Source organism: Delphinus delphis, chromosome 18, assembly GCF_949987515.2.
Source record: "Delphinus delphis chromosome 18, mDelDel1.2, whole genome shotgun sequence".
Taxonomy (NCBI): domain Eukaryota; kingdom Metazoa; phylum Chordata; class Mammalia; order Artiodactyla; family Delphinidae; genus Delphinus; species Delphinus delphis.
Window position 1 is genome coordinate 64,300,864 of NC_082700.1, and position 16,651 is coordinate 64,317,514.

The 16,651-nt window shown below is 42.0% G+C and overlaps 1 protein-coding gene across 3 annotated transcripts in view; it reads left to right on the plus strand.

Annotated features, from left to right (window-relative positions):
- Window positions 1–16,651, plus strand: part of CLDN10 (claudin 10) — a 100,249-nt gene that overhangs the window by 72,571 nt on the left and 11,027 nt on the right. For 2 of the 3 annotated variants that reach the window (XM_059996252.1, XM_059996253.1), the window contains exons 2-3: window positions 12,049–12,210; window positions 12,299–12,380. In XM_059996252.1, coding sequence (XP_059852235.1) covers window positions 12,049–12,210; window positions 12,299–12,380 — 244 coding nt within the window. Of the gene's footprint in view, window positions 1–5,574; window positions 5,798–12,048; window positions 12,211–12,298; window positions 12,381–16,651 lie in introns of those variants that run through there. The other variant, XM_069540031.1, reaches the window with a different exon arrangement.

The following is a 16,651-nucleotide window of genomic DNA, read 5'->3' on the forward strand; positions in this document are numbered from 1 at the left end:
GGGTTTCAGCAAAGCATTGTTAAAGGCCAGGTTGGGGGTGGAGTCACAGGGTACGTGATCATCTCGTGCACAATTCTCTGATTGGTTGATGGTGAGGTAAGAGAGTGGCTAACTTTATCAATCCTTAGGCACCAGTAGGTCTGCGGGCTCATGATCATCAAGTAGTTAATTTATTCCATTTGGTGGTGGTTTTTAGGATCCGAAAAACTCAGGAAAGATGCATGAGATACTATTATCTGGGTACTTCAGAGAGGAGCGACAGCAGAGGCTCTGGGGGAGGGGGTCCTGCTCGGTCACAAGAATTGGGAATGAGTGTGTTTCAAATGAATGTATGAAAGACAGGTTCATAAGATATATATGGCATCTTCTGATGCAGTACAGCCTCAAAGGGTACCAGATGTCAAAATAAGACAGTTTATTTCCTTATAATTTGCAAAAAAAATTTATAAATATATACTCACATATATGATCGATGATGCAATGGATCGATGATCCATTCCCGTAACTACTCCTCCTACGCTGCAGCTTTCATGCTAAGTAGTTACAAGTATCATAGAATTAGTGTAGAGCATTAAGATAAACGAAGAGTGTTAGAGAAAACGAAGGAAAAAGAATACAGATATGCTATTTTCCTATCTTAGTATCGGTGTTAATGTCTTCTTTAACGATATTTGGCTCCTGAGAAGTTGTTTTTTTAGTTAATACCGTGTTTATCAGGACTTTAGTTTCTTCCCACCTCATCGTCAGCATGCCACCTCACTGGAATCTAGGAAGGAGCTAATGTATACTGAAACCAAATTTGATGCTTAGAAAATCCTTGAGCTGTTGAAAGGCACACCTGTGTGTTTTGGCAGGTGAGTTGAATCTCAAAGAATTTGTGCAAATCTCTGGTTTAGTCGGCTAAACTGGTTTTACTCCCAAAGAAATAACTTCCAATGCTAAATCTCAGTGCTTTAGGTCTCAAAAGTGCAAAGGCTCAGAATATATTTCAGGACAGTAAATGTCTTCATGTCAAATTTATTATAGATAAATTAGTACTTTTCATATTGGAAAAAAACTACAGTTTTTTGTAAAGGCCAAGTCATTGTTAATTAAGAGGTTACTTTGAATAATTTGGAGAAGTAACTTTCTAACGGTATTCACTTTTATATTTAAATTAAGAATGTTTTTTTATGAATAGTTAAATAAAAATGTCAGTGAACTGAATCCTAAAGAAAATAAAGAAGTATTTATCAGTTGAAAGGTACTCTGTAAATGGGTTTGCAGATCAACTGCAAAGGTTACTTGGGACTCTAGAATCTTAAAGTGAAACAGGTCATTTATACATTACTTCTTTTTAAAAAATCTATTCGGTCTATTTTCCTTTTCTGGACATTCTTATGTTGGATTATGTAGTTTCTTCTGACTAAACTAGTTTTGAAAAGCTTAAGATGTAAGACATTCTAAAGTAAATGCTTGATTCCTTACATAATATTCTTTAGGTATTAAAGAAAGTTAACATTTTTCATCCTTTGCTCAGGCACTTGTGGGCTCTAAATGTAACTCTCTGCAGTTAATATGCAGTACATGCCAGGGAAGAGAAGTTTGGGGCTGTCAAACCTCACGGAACAGACAGAGAATAAAAGAAAATTAATCAAGTCCACAGGCATGACGACCCTAGTCTGTTTCAGCTGGCAAAAGAACTAATAGTGCTGCCACCCAGGTCATAATTTATGGGTTGTTTGTGGTATTTTCAACCCTTTTAAGTTGAAGCTGTGTGTTACCATCTCTACAGTAAAAGAATATTTCTTTTCTCAAAGTTTTCAACCAACAGATGAATATTCTTTTTCTCTATGACACACACCATCTGGTTTGCTTAATTGACTGTTTATACACATATACATGCGTCTCAACTGATCAGTGCTGTGGTTTCCAACCTGGCTGTACCTTAGAAGCTTTGGAAAAATCACTACCAGAGCCACCTCCAGAGATCCTGGCTTAAACGGTCTGGTGATGCAGCAGAGAGAGGGTCTTTCTTGGAGGTTCAAGTTAGAATTCAGAATTTGTTTTCTCTGGAAGCTATGTTGCAACGGTGGGTTTGTGTATATTTTAAATACAATAGGTAAAACTACATTATCTGTTAAATTTGGGGGGAATGGTCTGAAACACCGAATCAGTCTTCACAGTTTTTTTTGTAAAACAATGTACCTTTGGTTCCAAACAATGGAATTTACAACCAATCTGTTGATAAATTAGGAGCTGTGTGAGTCTTCAAGGTCACAACACTAGACTTTTTTGTGTCAAAAGTAAGTCAGGGTTTTGTCTTGCAAAAAAATGAATCAACAATTTTAGTGAGAAACTACCATGAGGAAGACACAAGCAAACAAAGACACTTAAACAAGACCAGGAAATAAAGTATAAAACCAACATTTGTGCAAATTTTAACTTTAGGAAACTCCATAGGACTGTCCTGGTTCACGACTTCTTGTGTTGTCTAAATAATAAATTGGATTAGAAATAAGCATATCGTTCAGAAAGAAATATGGCACAGAAATAATAGTGGAAATATGCTGGAGGACAAGAAACCAAGACAATAAAAGCACTTTAAAAAGGCAAATCATACAAAAGAATAGAGGACACTTGTTGTCAATACTCAAAGGTGACTGACTTGAATAGAAGGGAAGATGAGAAGGATGAGGTTAGGTAGGTGCTTCCCAAACTAGTGTTAAGCTTGACCCCCCCCCCCACCATGAACCCAACATGACACAACAGGACAAACTGGGACCAAGAGGATCACAGTAGTGGAACTACGTCTGCATCCCACTAAGCAAACGGGTCTTCACCCGTATTCCCATTCACACAAGCCGTGAGATGGCCATGCACACACAAACACACTTCCCAAGAGCTGCTGCATGGCCCCAAGTAGGACTTACCCTGTGTCGTCTCAGTGTAAATCATGGCAGTGGATGGATGTTAAAGACAGCCAGATTTGGGCTGAATAGAAACAAAAACTTGCTAAAAGGCTGTCAGTACAAAACAGAACCAGAACACACACCTTGCCATGCACTGAATCTTAAGTCCAGAAGGTGAGAGCATGAACTGAATATTATCTCTAGAAATAGGATGATTGACCTCCTAGAGTAATGGAAATAAAAATAAACAAATGGGACCTAATGAAACTTAAAAGCTTTTGCAAAGCAAAGGAAACTACAAACAAGACGAAAAGACAACCCTCAGAATGGGAAGAAATATTTGCAAATGAATCAATGGACAAAGGATTAATCTCCAAAATATATAAACAGCTCATGCAGCTCAATATTAAAAAAACAAACAACCCAATCAAAAAGTGGGTTGAAGACCTAAATAGACATTTCTCCAAAGAAGACACACAGATGGTCAAGAAGCACATGAAAAGCTGCTCAACGTCACCAATTATTAGAGAAATGCAAATCAAAACTACAATGAAGTATCACCTCACACCAGTTAGAATGGACATCATCAGAAAATCTACCAACAACAAATGCTGGAGAGGGTGTGGAGAAAAGGGAACCCTCTTGCACTGTTGGTGGGAATGTCAATTGATACAGCCACTATAGAGAACAGCATGGAGGTTCCTTAAAAAACTAAAAATAGAATTACCATATGACCCAGCAATCCCACTACCATAATTCAAAAAGGCACATTCACCCCAATGTTCATTGCAGCACTATTTATAATAGCCAGGTCATGGAAGCAACCTAAATGCCCTTCAACAGACAAATGGATAAAGAAGATGTGGTACATATATACAATGGACTATTACTCTGCCATAAAAAGGAACGAAATTGGGTCATTTGTAGAGACATGGATGGATCTAGAGACGGTCATACAGAGTGAAGTAAGTCAGAAATAGAAAAACAAATATCATATATTAATGCATATATGTGGAACTTAGAAAAATGGTACAGATGAACTGGTTTGCAGGGCAGAAATAGAGACACAGATGTAGAGAACAAACGTATGGACACCAAGGGGGGAAAGTGGTGGGGGGTGGGGGGCGGGTGGTGGTGGTGGGTTGAATTGGAAGGTTGGGATTGACATGTATACACTAATATGTATAAAATAGATAACTAATAAGAACCTGCTGTATAAAAAATAAAATAAAATTCAGAAGTTCAAAAAGAAATAGAATGATTTGTTGAGTGTGGAGTATAACCATACAATCTCCAATGGTCCTCCCAAATCTATTTTGGTGTTTCTGTAATTCAACCTCCTTTCTTCTTCACAGATGTTGAATCACCTCTAATTTTATTCTGTACCAATTTTGTTTTGTTTTTTTAAGTGACAAAGGGGAATTGAGAAACTCTTCACAATGAACCAAAGTGTCCCTGCAATTTGGGGGTTAGCAACTAGCGTTATTATAGCAGATCTGATTTAGAGGTTTTAGACCTTGGTTACTTTGGGGAAGAAGTAAATCCTGAAAGTTCATACCACGAACTGCAAGACCTTTAAACGGACAAATAATAAACCCATAATAAAGTCAGAGTCTTTTTTCTCTCATTTATGCTCAACTGTGTGAACTCTGGAGCCAAAAGTACACCCTGATCTTTAAGTTTGCTTTGAAACAGCAATGAAGGAATGAGCTTATCCCTCAATTAGGTGCAAAACGTGGAGGTGGTTAAAAAAAAAGTTAAACAAGATACAGAGCAGCTGTGACAGCCCATCGGCTCATAGAAGAGACTCAGAACTGGCAGCTGGAAGGGACCCACAGGAGAAACGTCTTAAATGCACGTCCTACGTGTAGTACGTTGGTATCAGCAGGCCAGCACTGTGGCTGGAACAGTCACGACCAGGACTGTAAAGAAGGCCCCGACGCAGCCTGTGCTCTCCATGGGCTGCTGTTCTGAATGTAGCTTTGTGCCACGCACCTCTTGACAGTGACCTTCCGCATACCGCCGGGTCAAAAGGAACTGCAGAATTTTAGCTCAAGGCCGACTTCGAGCCCAGGACCGTAGTGATCCCTCCTTGACAAGCCGAACTGGGTCACTCAAAAGAGCGTGGCACTACACCGTTAGAGTTCAGCGGGCCAAGGGCTGCGTTAGCAGTTGGCGTCCTTTCCGGGCACACAAAAGGCTTTTTCTGCTCTGCTTTTACAAGGTATCCTAGAAGCCAAGCTATTGCCAATGGGTAGGGCTGGGGAGGGGAGGGGAGGGGAGGGGAGGGGAGGGGAGAGGGCCCGAACCCAGCAAGTTGTCCACGTCCGGCTGCCAGTCTGTCCAACAGGAGAGCCGATCTCGGCTGTGCCTCGGCCCCGGGGATGGGGGCGCGGGGGGGAGGGGGGCCACAGGGACGCGCAGGCGTGCGTTCCTCCAGACCGCGGGCGCCGGGCCAGCTGGCTCGAGAGAACCCAGGTGGCGACCGTAAAAGCTCCCCGCGAGCCTTCTCTGCCCCAGAGGGCGCGTCCTGGGGTCCGCGCGCGCGCCCCCTAGCGCCGGGCCTGCAGGGGGCGGGGCGGGACGGGGTGGGCGGGGGCGGAGGGGGCGGAGCCGCGCGGCTGGGCTTGCGGGGGTCGCGGCGCCGAGCAGGTGCGCGAGAGCGAGCGCTGCTACAGCGGGCGGCATGGCGAGCACGGCGTCGGAGATCATTGCCTTCATGGTTTCCATCTCCGGCTGGGTGCTGGTGTCCTCCACGCTGCCCACCGACTACTGGAAGGTGTCCACCATCGACGGCACGGTCATCACCACCGCCACCTATTGGGCCAACCTTTGGAAGATGTGCGTTACCGACTCCACGGGCGTCTCCAACTGCAAGGACTTCCCCTCCATGCTGGCTCTAGACGGTCTGCATCCCGTCGCCCCCCGCCCCTGCCCCTCGCTCCTCCACGGCCTGCCGGCGGGGCTCCCGCTGACCCAACGACCCCCGGCGGGACCCCCGGGCCGGACTCCTCCAAAACCCGGCCCCGCTGTCCCCCTCAGTGCCTGAAGGAGCCGGGGAGAGTCCCCGGTGCCCGTGGCCCGCCTTCCCCGGACGTCTGTCCCGCGGGGGGCGCCTGACCGAGCCCGGAACCCCGGGGCGGGAGAGAGGGGCACGCAGACAGGCCTGGGTGGGGTAGGTGACTCTCAGGCGACGGGGATGGAGGGAAGCAACTATGTTGTCTCGAGAGTTGAGGACAGGGCAGTGGCACCCCCCTCTCTTGGGGACTGTTAGGACACGGAGTCACGAGAGGGGGCTTGTCTTCTCCAGCCAGCACTACCCAGAAGGGCTGGATTCTGATTAAAATGGACTTGTCAGAGCGAAATCTGCTTGCTCTGAACTCCCTTTAGCCATTTCGTTAGTTCTTTTAAAAGTGTGTGTGGGGGGAAAGGAAACGTTGCAGGAGCACCCGCTCCAAACCCCCCCGGCCCGCATCTACAAATGAGTCTGCTGGGCTTTAACTCTGCCTCTAAACGTTAGGAACGTAAGTAGCCCTAGCCTGTGCCGCAGAAAGTAGAGAACTCTGGCCAGCAGGAATCTTGTGCGGGAGACTGACAAGTTCTGTGTCGCGCCTCCCAAGCCCATTCTCAGCGTCTCCCTCAGCGTTGTTCTTTAGTAAATTGTTTTCTACGTAGTTCTTGTTAGCAACGCTCTATACTGTATTGTATTAGAACAACAGGTGTTCACAAAGAAAACTGGCTCTTTTTAGTCTCAACAGGTGTTCACGAAGAAAACTGGCTCTTTTTAGTTTCAGACGGGCTCTTTTTAGTTGACAGTGGATGTCAACCCGGTCACACTGATTGCTCAAGTCCTAGGCTCCTTTCTTCCAGGATTTTACAGCACGTGACTAGGTGGATCCCGACAGAAACTTGAGAGTCATTTACGTTAGTTCTCGATTTGAGGTGTTTTCTTTTTCTTTTATTACTGCTCTGCAAGGTTTTATTTGCATAACTGAGTAAATAAAGGACAAGATTTAATCCCCCTAAGATGGTGCTTGCCACGAAAAGCAAACTGCTGCTCGATGGAGGTATTTGGTGGAAACTCCGTATAAGGGAATACGTGTCTGGTTTTAGATGAGTGACACCTGGGTCTGTGTCCTGGTGTGTGTACGATAAGTAGCTGGTACGCTCTTGATTCCCTAGAATTACGGTTGAATTTCCTGTGCGCTGCAGAGCACACATCCAGGTAGATGTTTGAACAGGCAGGCTCTTGTTTCTGTGATTTACATTCAGGAATATGGGATTGACAGTTACTGTCCTAAACACATTCTTCTGTTGTAACTGTACTGTCACCGAGATAGCCTGCCAGATAGGTACGCTTCCTTCTACAGGACAGCTGGGGGACAAGGGAGGGGATGGAGAGATGAATACTCCATGAAGGTTATTGGGTGCAGAATAGTGTGCACCTTATGTGTCTGAGCTGAGAATGGACGTCATGGTCTCAATATTTGGGGACAGGTGGGGTAATGAGGAGGAAGGAGAGCGTAGCCTTCAACCATCCAGCCCTAGAGAGGAGGCGTGACGTTTGTATACAACCCAGCTTGCAAAATGGCCTTCCGCGTGTGCTCGTGTGTCTAGAAAATGACTTTAAGAGACGTAAATGACTTCACCTCTTGTTCTGCATTGTTTTAAAATTAATAACATAGCTTTACGAGTCAGTACATATAGAAGTAACTGTTTTTTAACAACTGCATGGTATTCATTACTCTGGACAAACTGGTTTATTTAACGACTTACCCATTGTTGGACATTGGACCCTTCCTAGATTTTCACTGTTCTTAGCACTTTACTGAAAACCTTTCTATTTGCCTCTTTGTGCGTATGTGTGTATCTGTAGTGTAGATACTGAGGAGTAGTATTGTCAGAGCAGTAGAATATTCATTTTATTATTCAGTTTAAATCGTCCAATTACATTCCACCAACAGTGTATGAGAATACCTGTTTCTCCACATTCTCACCACCAAGTTTTTCATCCAGTTTAATGGGTGACATCCTATCATGTTATTATTTTATTCCCTGATCACTGTGATTTTGACCACCTTAGCATGTATTTATTGACCCTTTTTGTGTGTGTGTGACTTGCCTGTCCATATCTTATGCCCATGGTTCTTTTGCTTCCTCTTGGTTTAAATGATTTGTTTTTTTAAATTCTGGAAATCAGTCCTTGATTTATTATATATGTTGCAGTCTCGGCCCATGGCTTGTCTTTTAAACGTGTGATGTCTTTTCTCATACAGAACATTGAAATGTGTATTATAATCGCATTTATCAGTCTCTTCCTGCTGGCTTGGCCTTTTGTGGCTTAAGAAAGCATTGCCTATCACAAAGTTATAAACTTACTTTTCATCATCTCTCAGAATAATATTTGGGGGGAGTTCAACCACACAGCTACATTTTCACGTGGAGGTAAGTCAGTTCCCCCAAAGAGGAGGCCCCTCTGCTTGTTCGCGCTCTGCCGTGTATTTTCTGGGCAGCCGCATCTGCTGGTTGCTGGGCCTAAGGCAGGCCCTGCCTACAGCACGCTGCATGTGGATTTCCCGGTTATTGCACTAGAAGTGGAGGGAGAAAGCCACGTTGCCAGGGGCTGTGGTGACCACAGGCTTGAGTAGGCCAGTCCTCTCCTTAAACCAAGCAGAAAAATCCAAGAAGGGAGAGAGAAGGCTCACAGCTCTCCCGTCTAGTCTTAAGTGGAAGAACATGCCTCTTGGACACAGATGATGGAGTCATTATTCTGAAAATCCTATGTGAGGTCAAAGCTCTGATTGCTCATCATCCGGGGGTATCATTGTTACCCCAGTTCTCCCTACAAGGAAAAAGCTAAATGTGCAGTTTAATGTTAGGCCATGTTAAGATTCCAACTAATTTCTGCTTAGAATCAATCTTAGTGTTATGGAAGGGAAGCTTTGATGTGTTTCTTACCATTCACTGGACGCTTGGTTCATATTCCTCCTGTGAAGGAAGTGCTGTTATCCTTGGGTCTTACAGATGAGAAAACAGGCTTGGAGAGATTAGGTAATACAGTCGAGGATACACAGCAGGTAAATAGAAGAACCAGAGGTGAAATTCAGAGTTCGTGTCTGCCCCTCATACCACCCTTCTCTCCAAGGATTTGCAAAAAGTACGCAAAGGTACTAGCATGAGAAAGCACGTCCTTTTTTTCTTCCTTCAATCAGAAGCTACCAGGCGTACTGCTAGGGAATTGTCTCCACCAAGTGGATATTTTCATTTTTGCTAGTTGGAAATGGAAAATAAGGTACATTTGGAAAACCATTTTAACTTTTAAGGGACACCTTGAAGTTTTCCTCCAACAGAATTCATTAATTTAAAGTCACAGTAATTTACTAATTGAAAAACTCACCGTTGAATGAGCTGGTGATTTCTGTTTATTGCTAACCCATATTCCTTTCAAAGCACCCCTTGAACTGCAGCTGAACATTTTGAGCCAGGTTTTTTTTTTTTTTTAGTATATGCCATCTATTTTTGTTAGTGGGAATGTTTGCCATTTCTTCCAAAGGAGTTAACTATAAATTATACTTCAGAGAACTTCTGAGCAAATATGTTCATGCCCCAGCACTTTAATGTGGTAATTAGCTATTAACGGTGTCAGTAAATTAGACCTGCCAAAAATAATGGCCTTCTTGACTAGGTTTTTACCACCACTTCACTTGAGGGTGTTACTTATAAGGTTTGACCTCCGGAACTGTTAAAAAAGCAAGGTTGTAGAGGTCTGCCTTGCAAAAGATAAACTCTGAGAGAGTTTGTGGGAAGTCACCCAAGGCTTGAGTCTGTGGGTGTTTTAAGGACTGGTAGCCCCTAATTTACAGACCTCAGGCTTACCAACAACTCGATTCCATCTATGGCTGACAGTGGAGTTTATCCCCAGGAACTCCAAACCCTTCTTTTATGCATGCGATGAGTTAGCAATTTATCGCTACTGTTCCCACATCAGAGAGAGTTACCTTCCCCACCAAATCAGGGTTCTGGTTGGTTCTGAGGAAAGACCTGACCTCATCAGAACCTGCTCTCTATCTCTCCTCTTGTGCTGAGAGGGCAGAGTTGATCCTGCTGTAGGTACCAGGGCTGAGACCGGAGAACTGAGTGAGACACTCGGGGGAAAAAATGGTATGAGTAGTGGTTAAAGTTTAAAGCCTACTGTTATTTTTCCAGTCACATTAAGGATTGAATTCATCAGCCTGGGATTCTGACCACTGTGTACCATTTGGGAAAATGTGTTTTATGTTCTTAGTGATCAGACCATAGACTTAACCTTTTGCAAGACTCGTGTGTTTTCTGTACATAAAGCCTGTAAGATTCCTAAAATAATGCAAATTATGGTGCATGATAAGGTTTTCTAGAATAGTTTTTTAAATATAGGATAGAAGTTATATCACACACACACTTTGTTGTCTGTTTAGGATTGCAGTAAGAGTTAGCTAAAACACCTCAAAACCACAGGTTAAAACAAATCTCAAAAAATAATGAAACCACACTGTCCCAGTAGCTCTGGTGGTAAATGATGAGTCAGTTGTGGTTGTCCTGGAGGACTGTCTTTAATCTTGCAAGGAACTAACAGGCTTCCTCCCCTTATGCTTCTATTGCTCCCTGGGTTCTGGTTGGGGGACTTGAGGGTTGAAGTTTAAAATAGAGCTGGGTCACTGTTCAGCAGCAGAGACACAGATAGCCCTGCAGCACTACTGTAGCTACCAAAATAAGCCTCCATTATCCTGTTTTGCTAAAAATAAGTTTCTTTTGCTGTTTTTGACAGCCTTACCATCAGGGAAATTATTTTCTGTCTGGAAGTAGTTCACCCTATAAAATAGAAGATCACTGTCACTGCATTCTGCATTTGTAGGGACCTAAATCTGTTCAGTTAATTAGAGCATCTTCTGGGTACTCTTCACAACGGATCCTAGGGGTAGGACTGAAACTTAAAATTTTATTCTTTCCCTGAGAAACATAGACTGGAGGCCACCTTCCCCCATTATTCCCTGAATATATGATTATCGTCACCTTAGAATTATTATTTATCATTGACTTTGCCTGAACACGATTATAAATGACTTGGTGTATCTTGGCACTTATGAGTTTTTTCATATTAAAAAGTTTAATGCCAAATGTAAACCTGAGAGATATGTACGTTCATTGACTTAACAAATGAACACACCAGTATGTGCCGTCATTATTTCAGATTGAAATACGGCACTGTTTCAGTCTGAAATGAAAATGACGGCATGTGGTAAAAATGTATTAGTTTAAATCCTGTTAACTTAAAACTTGTTAGTGTCTGGACAAAAGCCAGGCTGAAGTTTACCATCACCCTGGCTGTGCAAATAAAAATACGTGACTAAGAAAATGAATGGTGTAGGAGGAATGATCAAACAAACCAACAGAACAAGCTTTCAGGATACTTTGAAAGCATCCATTTATATGCAAACAGTTAATTTCATAATTATAAAATATTCTTCTAGGAACCAACCAGTGCTTATTTAAACCCAATGTTATTATGTGTGCCCTGAAAATTTTCAAAAGGTCATGAAAATACATCTTGATTTAGACTTCTCATGGTTCATGATGACATTCCAGTCAGTCTCATTTATAATCTTTCACTAATATTAGAAGATGTGACTCTGTGGGAGCTCTGCTCGATTATAAAGATTACAACGTCAAAACCATTAAAACATCTGTTTTAAAGGTCTGACGTGCAGAGGAGTAACAGGGTTGAGATAGTGGCAGATGAGGTTTCTCAGGGTGAAAGGCAGTATTGCATGGGTTTTGTAGTCAGAGCTGGATGGAATTCATTTCAGCCCCTTACTAACTCGTCTCTGGCACATTATGTAACTGTTGTGCGCCTCAGTTTCTTCATCTGTGAATATGGGAATAATAACACTCAGAGATATATCCTGAGGATCATGCATGTGCCAAACTGAAAAGTGTGTGACGTAGAACAGGCACTCCATACAGATTCACTTGCTTTTCTTTCTTGCTTAACGTATGTTTTAACCATTATGGTTATTTTTTTGGAAAGCAGAACACTCATTCACGAGGACAGTGTAAAATGAGTTTCTTCCTGGGCAACCACGTGTTTTATGTTAATGTAAATGACCTACTCTAATTGCAGGTTATATCCAGGCATGTAGAGGACTTATGATTGCCGCCGTCAGCCTGGGCTTTTTTGGTTCCATATTTGCCCTGTTTGGAATGAAATGTACCAAAGTCGGAGGCTCAGATAAAGCCAAAGCTAAAATTGCTTGTTTGGCCGGGATTGTATTCATACTGTCAGGTAAATAGTAACTTTCTTCCAAACAAGGTGCTTCAGGATGTTATTGAAACACCAGTAATCACAGCCCTTTCCTTCTGATGCTCTTCAGGGCTGTGCTCCATGACCGGGTGTTCCCTGTATGCAAACAAAATCACAACAGAGTTCTTTGATCCCCTCTTCGTGGAGCAAAAGTAAGTACTCTTCTTAAGTCTGTATGCTTGTGGCCCACAGGAAATGGCTATAAAATCATCTTCTAAATTAAGCTACATAAATTTCCTCCATGGCTCATGAAAGTGAGACATACTGATAAATGATGTTTGATGACATCATGCAGGAGCAAACGTTTTATACGCTACATTGGCAGAAGATGCATCGAACCACTGCATTAGGGTTACGTAGTGTCTTGTCTCTAAATAGCTCAAGGCATAGGACTTAGAATGCTAAATGTCATCTACTGTACGAAGTCACGTAGAGGAAAAGTGCAAGGGAGGTGGAAGGTGGGGAGGAAAGAAGGATAAAGCATGACGGCAGAAAACTAAGAGCTCGCCTCGATTGTTGTCCATCCAAGATGATATTTGCCAGATGTTCTGGGCCAGCTTCAATCTCAGGCATTGAGATGAAAACGGAGACTGTGATCCTGAAGATGAGAAACGTTTAAGTGATATTGAATGAAATACTATTTTTCGTTTTTAGTTAGCCTTTTACATTTGTTCTGTTGACCACGGCCTTAACACGTGCCACCTAATAAACCTTTGTAAAGGAATCGCACATGACTCAGGGTCTTTAAAAAATGGTGTAAGAGTGGCACAGACACCCAGATGCGACCGGTCTCAGCTGCGGATGAATGGTTTGGCACTTACAGACCAGTTTGTTTGTTGGTTTTTAATTATGGGCTGTTGCTTTTTATAGTTTCTCTAGGCTTATTTCTTTGCATTGGGAAAACCCAAGGAATACCAAATTAGAAATAATAATAGATCAAATGTTATGGAATTTTAAAAGAGTAATTACTAAAATGGCTGATCAGGGTCCATTACTTTTTTCTGGTGGATTTAGGAATCTTTAGGAAATGATTTTTCTAGTACTGTCTTTAGTTTATGCATAAATAGTAAATGTATGTCTAATGAAAATAATAGCTAACACATGTTGAGCCCCTACCATGTACCAAGCAGAGCATTGCAAATATTATTTTATTATTTTGGTCTTACAACATCCTTATGAAGTAGGTTCTCTCTGTACCCCCTTTTTTAAAATTGGGGAAAGAATTCAAGGAATATGTGCAGGGGAACTTGGACTAAGCTAATAGGCTGATTGAACTATGATTCAAACCAGGCAACCAAACTCCAGCACACTTAACTCTAAAATGCATGATATATAATATTCTACTATTTTGTAATTTTTGTGACAGTATGCCACATATATTTTTCATCAAAGAAGTTTCTTTTGTGCAGTAGTGTTTATTGTGAAATTTTATTAAATGGAAAACAAAAATGACTGCTTCAGACCCCAGTATGATGTTCACTCCCCTACCTATGTTAGAAAATGTGTTCTGATTTGTAAACTTTCTCCTGATTTTTGATAATGAGATTTGCACCGATGTGCATGGCACCAAACATTGGGGTGAAAACTAAGACGGTTCTCCTGAAGATTAGAACCATTTTAATGATATTTAAATGAAATATCAGTTTTCATTTAAATATTATACTTAAATGATATTTTTATTTCAGGGTTTGATATCATAAATATACCACAAAATCATATTTCTCACAGTTTATTTTATTAAAGACATTGCTGACTTTTCTGGATTACCTTTCGTACATCACTGTTCTGTCTTCCTGACAATCATTAATGATGTCTTTGTCAGACTCTTAAAAATCATTTTCATCTTTTCTCACAAGGCCGAGGCTAATATCTGTATCTGTATGCACAGTAACTTAAACCTTTCCTTTGTGTTCTGTGCTTGCTATATGCTCAGTCACCTCACTCAGTTTAGTACCACTGGAATTTCTTATTCTTTCAGATTTTCGTTAAACTCAGTTCGGTAATTATGGACTGTGAGAGGTTTTCCTCTTTTCTACATTCTTGGTGCTACTTTGAACTATTCCATTCCCACTGTGAGCTTCCCAGCATCCCTCTTTCTGTCTATGCCTACTCTCTCTCTCTCTGTTTTCTCATGTGGAAAATCAGGATAATCATAGAGTTGCTGTGAGAGTTAAGAGAGTGTGTATATGTACCCTCAGAACTGATTAGAAAAGAGCAAAAGCCTTGTATTAATAGCTGTATTGTGTCAGCTATTATTAAGGTTGCTTTTTAATTGTGTGTAGTAGTTAAGATGTACCTTGTCTTTATGGATGTCTTTATTAGCTCTTTTCTGCAATGACTTAAAAATATAACACCTACAATTTGCCAATTTACCTTAGGTCATTAAAAACACAAGAGTGAGGGATTATGAAAAACACCATGGCTTACAAATTGGTAATATGTGCAAATAACAGGTCCTTCACACCAAAAAATACAGACTTTATTAAAAAAAAAAAAAGAAAACCTGCATATTGAGAACATGTTTAGCTCCTTGAGATCAGAGCTCACTCACATTTCTATCCCAGCAATGCCTGGCACAAAGAAAGGCCATGACTTATGTACAAGGAATTATCAACACCTGTTGAGAATTGTTAAATATGATCAGATGCTAATTACCCACAATGGTAGAAAAGAGGCATGAAGATGACATGTGACACCTACAGGAATTCACAAACTTTATTTAAATAAAACTTCTATAAAAACCAACCAGTTGACTAACTTGCTGTCATCTGTTTTCCTTTTATCAGCACCTCTAGTGGAGGAGAAGGAGATGGAAATTAGGAAGATTAATAAGCTGCAAATTGGGTATCAACACAAAGTAGACTGATTCCATAGGTTTTTGGTTTTTTTAAAATATTTATTTATTTATTTGGTTGCACCGGGTCTTAGTTATGGCAGGCAGGCTCCTTAGCTGTGGCTCCAGGGCTCCTTAGCTGTGGCATGCGAACTCTTAGTTGCAGCATGTGGAATCTAGTTCCCTGACCAGGGATCGAACCCGTGTTCCCTACATTGGCAGCACAGAGTCTTACCCACTGCACCACCAGGGAAGTCCCTCCTTAGGTATTACAAAATATCATAATTTTTAAAGTGAGATTTTGATTTTGGCATATGCTAGGGGATAGGGCTTCCTAGCTGGCATTTGCTAGAACTTAGTAAGTGGTACCTCTGATGTAGTTTGTGCGTGAACACACAGAGGAATATGTTGGAGAATCACTGCCAAAGGCAGGGCCAGCCCTGGAAGAGTTGGGATAAGGGCACCGCACTAGGGGGTTCTGACTATTTCTTTGGTGTCTTCATGGATCTGCATGAGGGTAAGTTCCTTGAGGTCAGAAAACATCTATTTCATCTCTTACTTGCCTAGCATGGTGCCCGGTATGTGAAATCCTGATCTGTAGAACTAGTCCTTTCAGGATTAGCAGAAAAGCCTTCTGTTATCTCAGCAGACTGAGGAAGCCTCAGAGAGGATGGAGCTAGGAGGCAGGCTTACCCTCCTCTTCGCACCCTTATCATGCATTCATCTTTCTCCAGCAGCGTGGCTCCCTCCGGTCCTCGATGGCCTGGCTGTGGCATACGCATGTGTGTGTTTGGCCCTTAGGAAGGGCGATGAGGCACACCTGCTTGCCACAGGGTCTAGTTTAAATTTCTGGTGAGCAGATACTTGTCCCAAAATGCACTGCAAAACAGTTCAGGCCTCAGAACCTAGTTTTGTAGCTGTTTTTCTTAAGCATTCTCTAACATGTAAATTGAATCTTCTTTGTGGATTTCAAGGACATCCCTATATAAGACTCACCTCGGTTGCCTAAGTTACAAACACACAACTAAGCTCATCCACAGAGCTCCCACCACATTCCTACTATGTGCAGGGAACTCTGTAGGTGCTTTATTGACGAGGGAACAGAATGAGTGGCTTCTGGTGTATCGTTGGCATAAAGATTGTGGCAGTAGCGCTGCAAACAGTAGTAGGCTTTGTGTTCAGTGGCTAATTATTTCTGAAACCCTTCCTTTCCCACAGCTCATATGGGAAGATTTTTCTTCCTGCCTACAATCATTTGACAGAACTGCAATCTTTAAAGAGCTTCACCTGACTGTGGTTGTTTCTGCCATTTCTCCATTTTTTCCTTTTGTTTTACTTCCTTGCGTCCATTCAAGTTGTGATTATGTTTTATGGCTCCAGGATGGGCTCCTGCAAAGCCTTTAAAACTATTTCTCAACTCTTCCCTTTGGGCTGTTTCAACCAACTTCCTCCTTTTTATTAAAGCAAAACCTACTACATAAAAAAATCTATCCTCTTGCAAGCTTACGGTCACAAGCACTCCTTAGCGTGATTCACCATATCATTGTGTTGACATATAATTACATATTCCCCCCATGGCTTTGTTGTCCA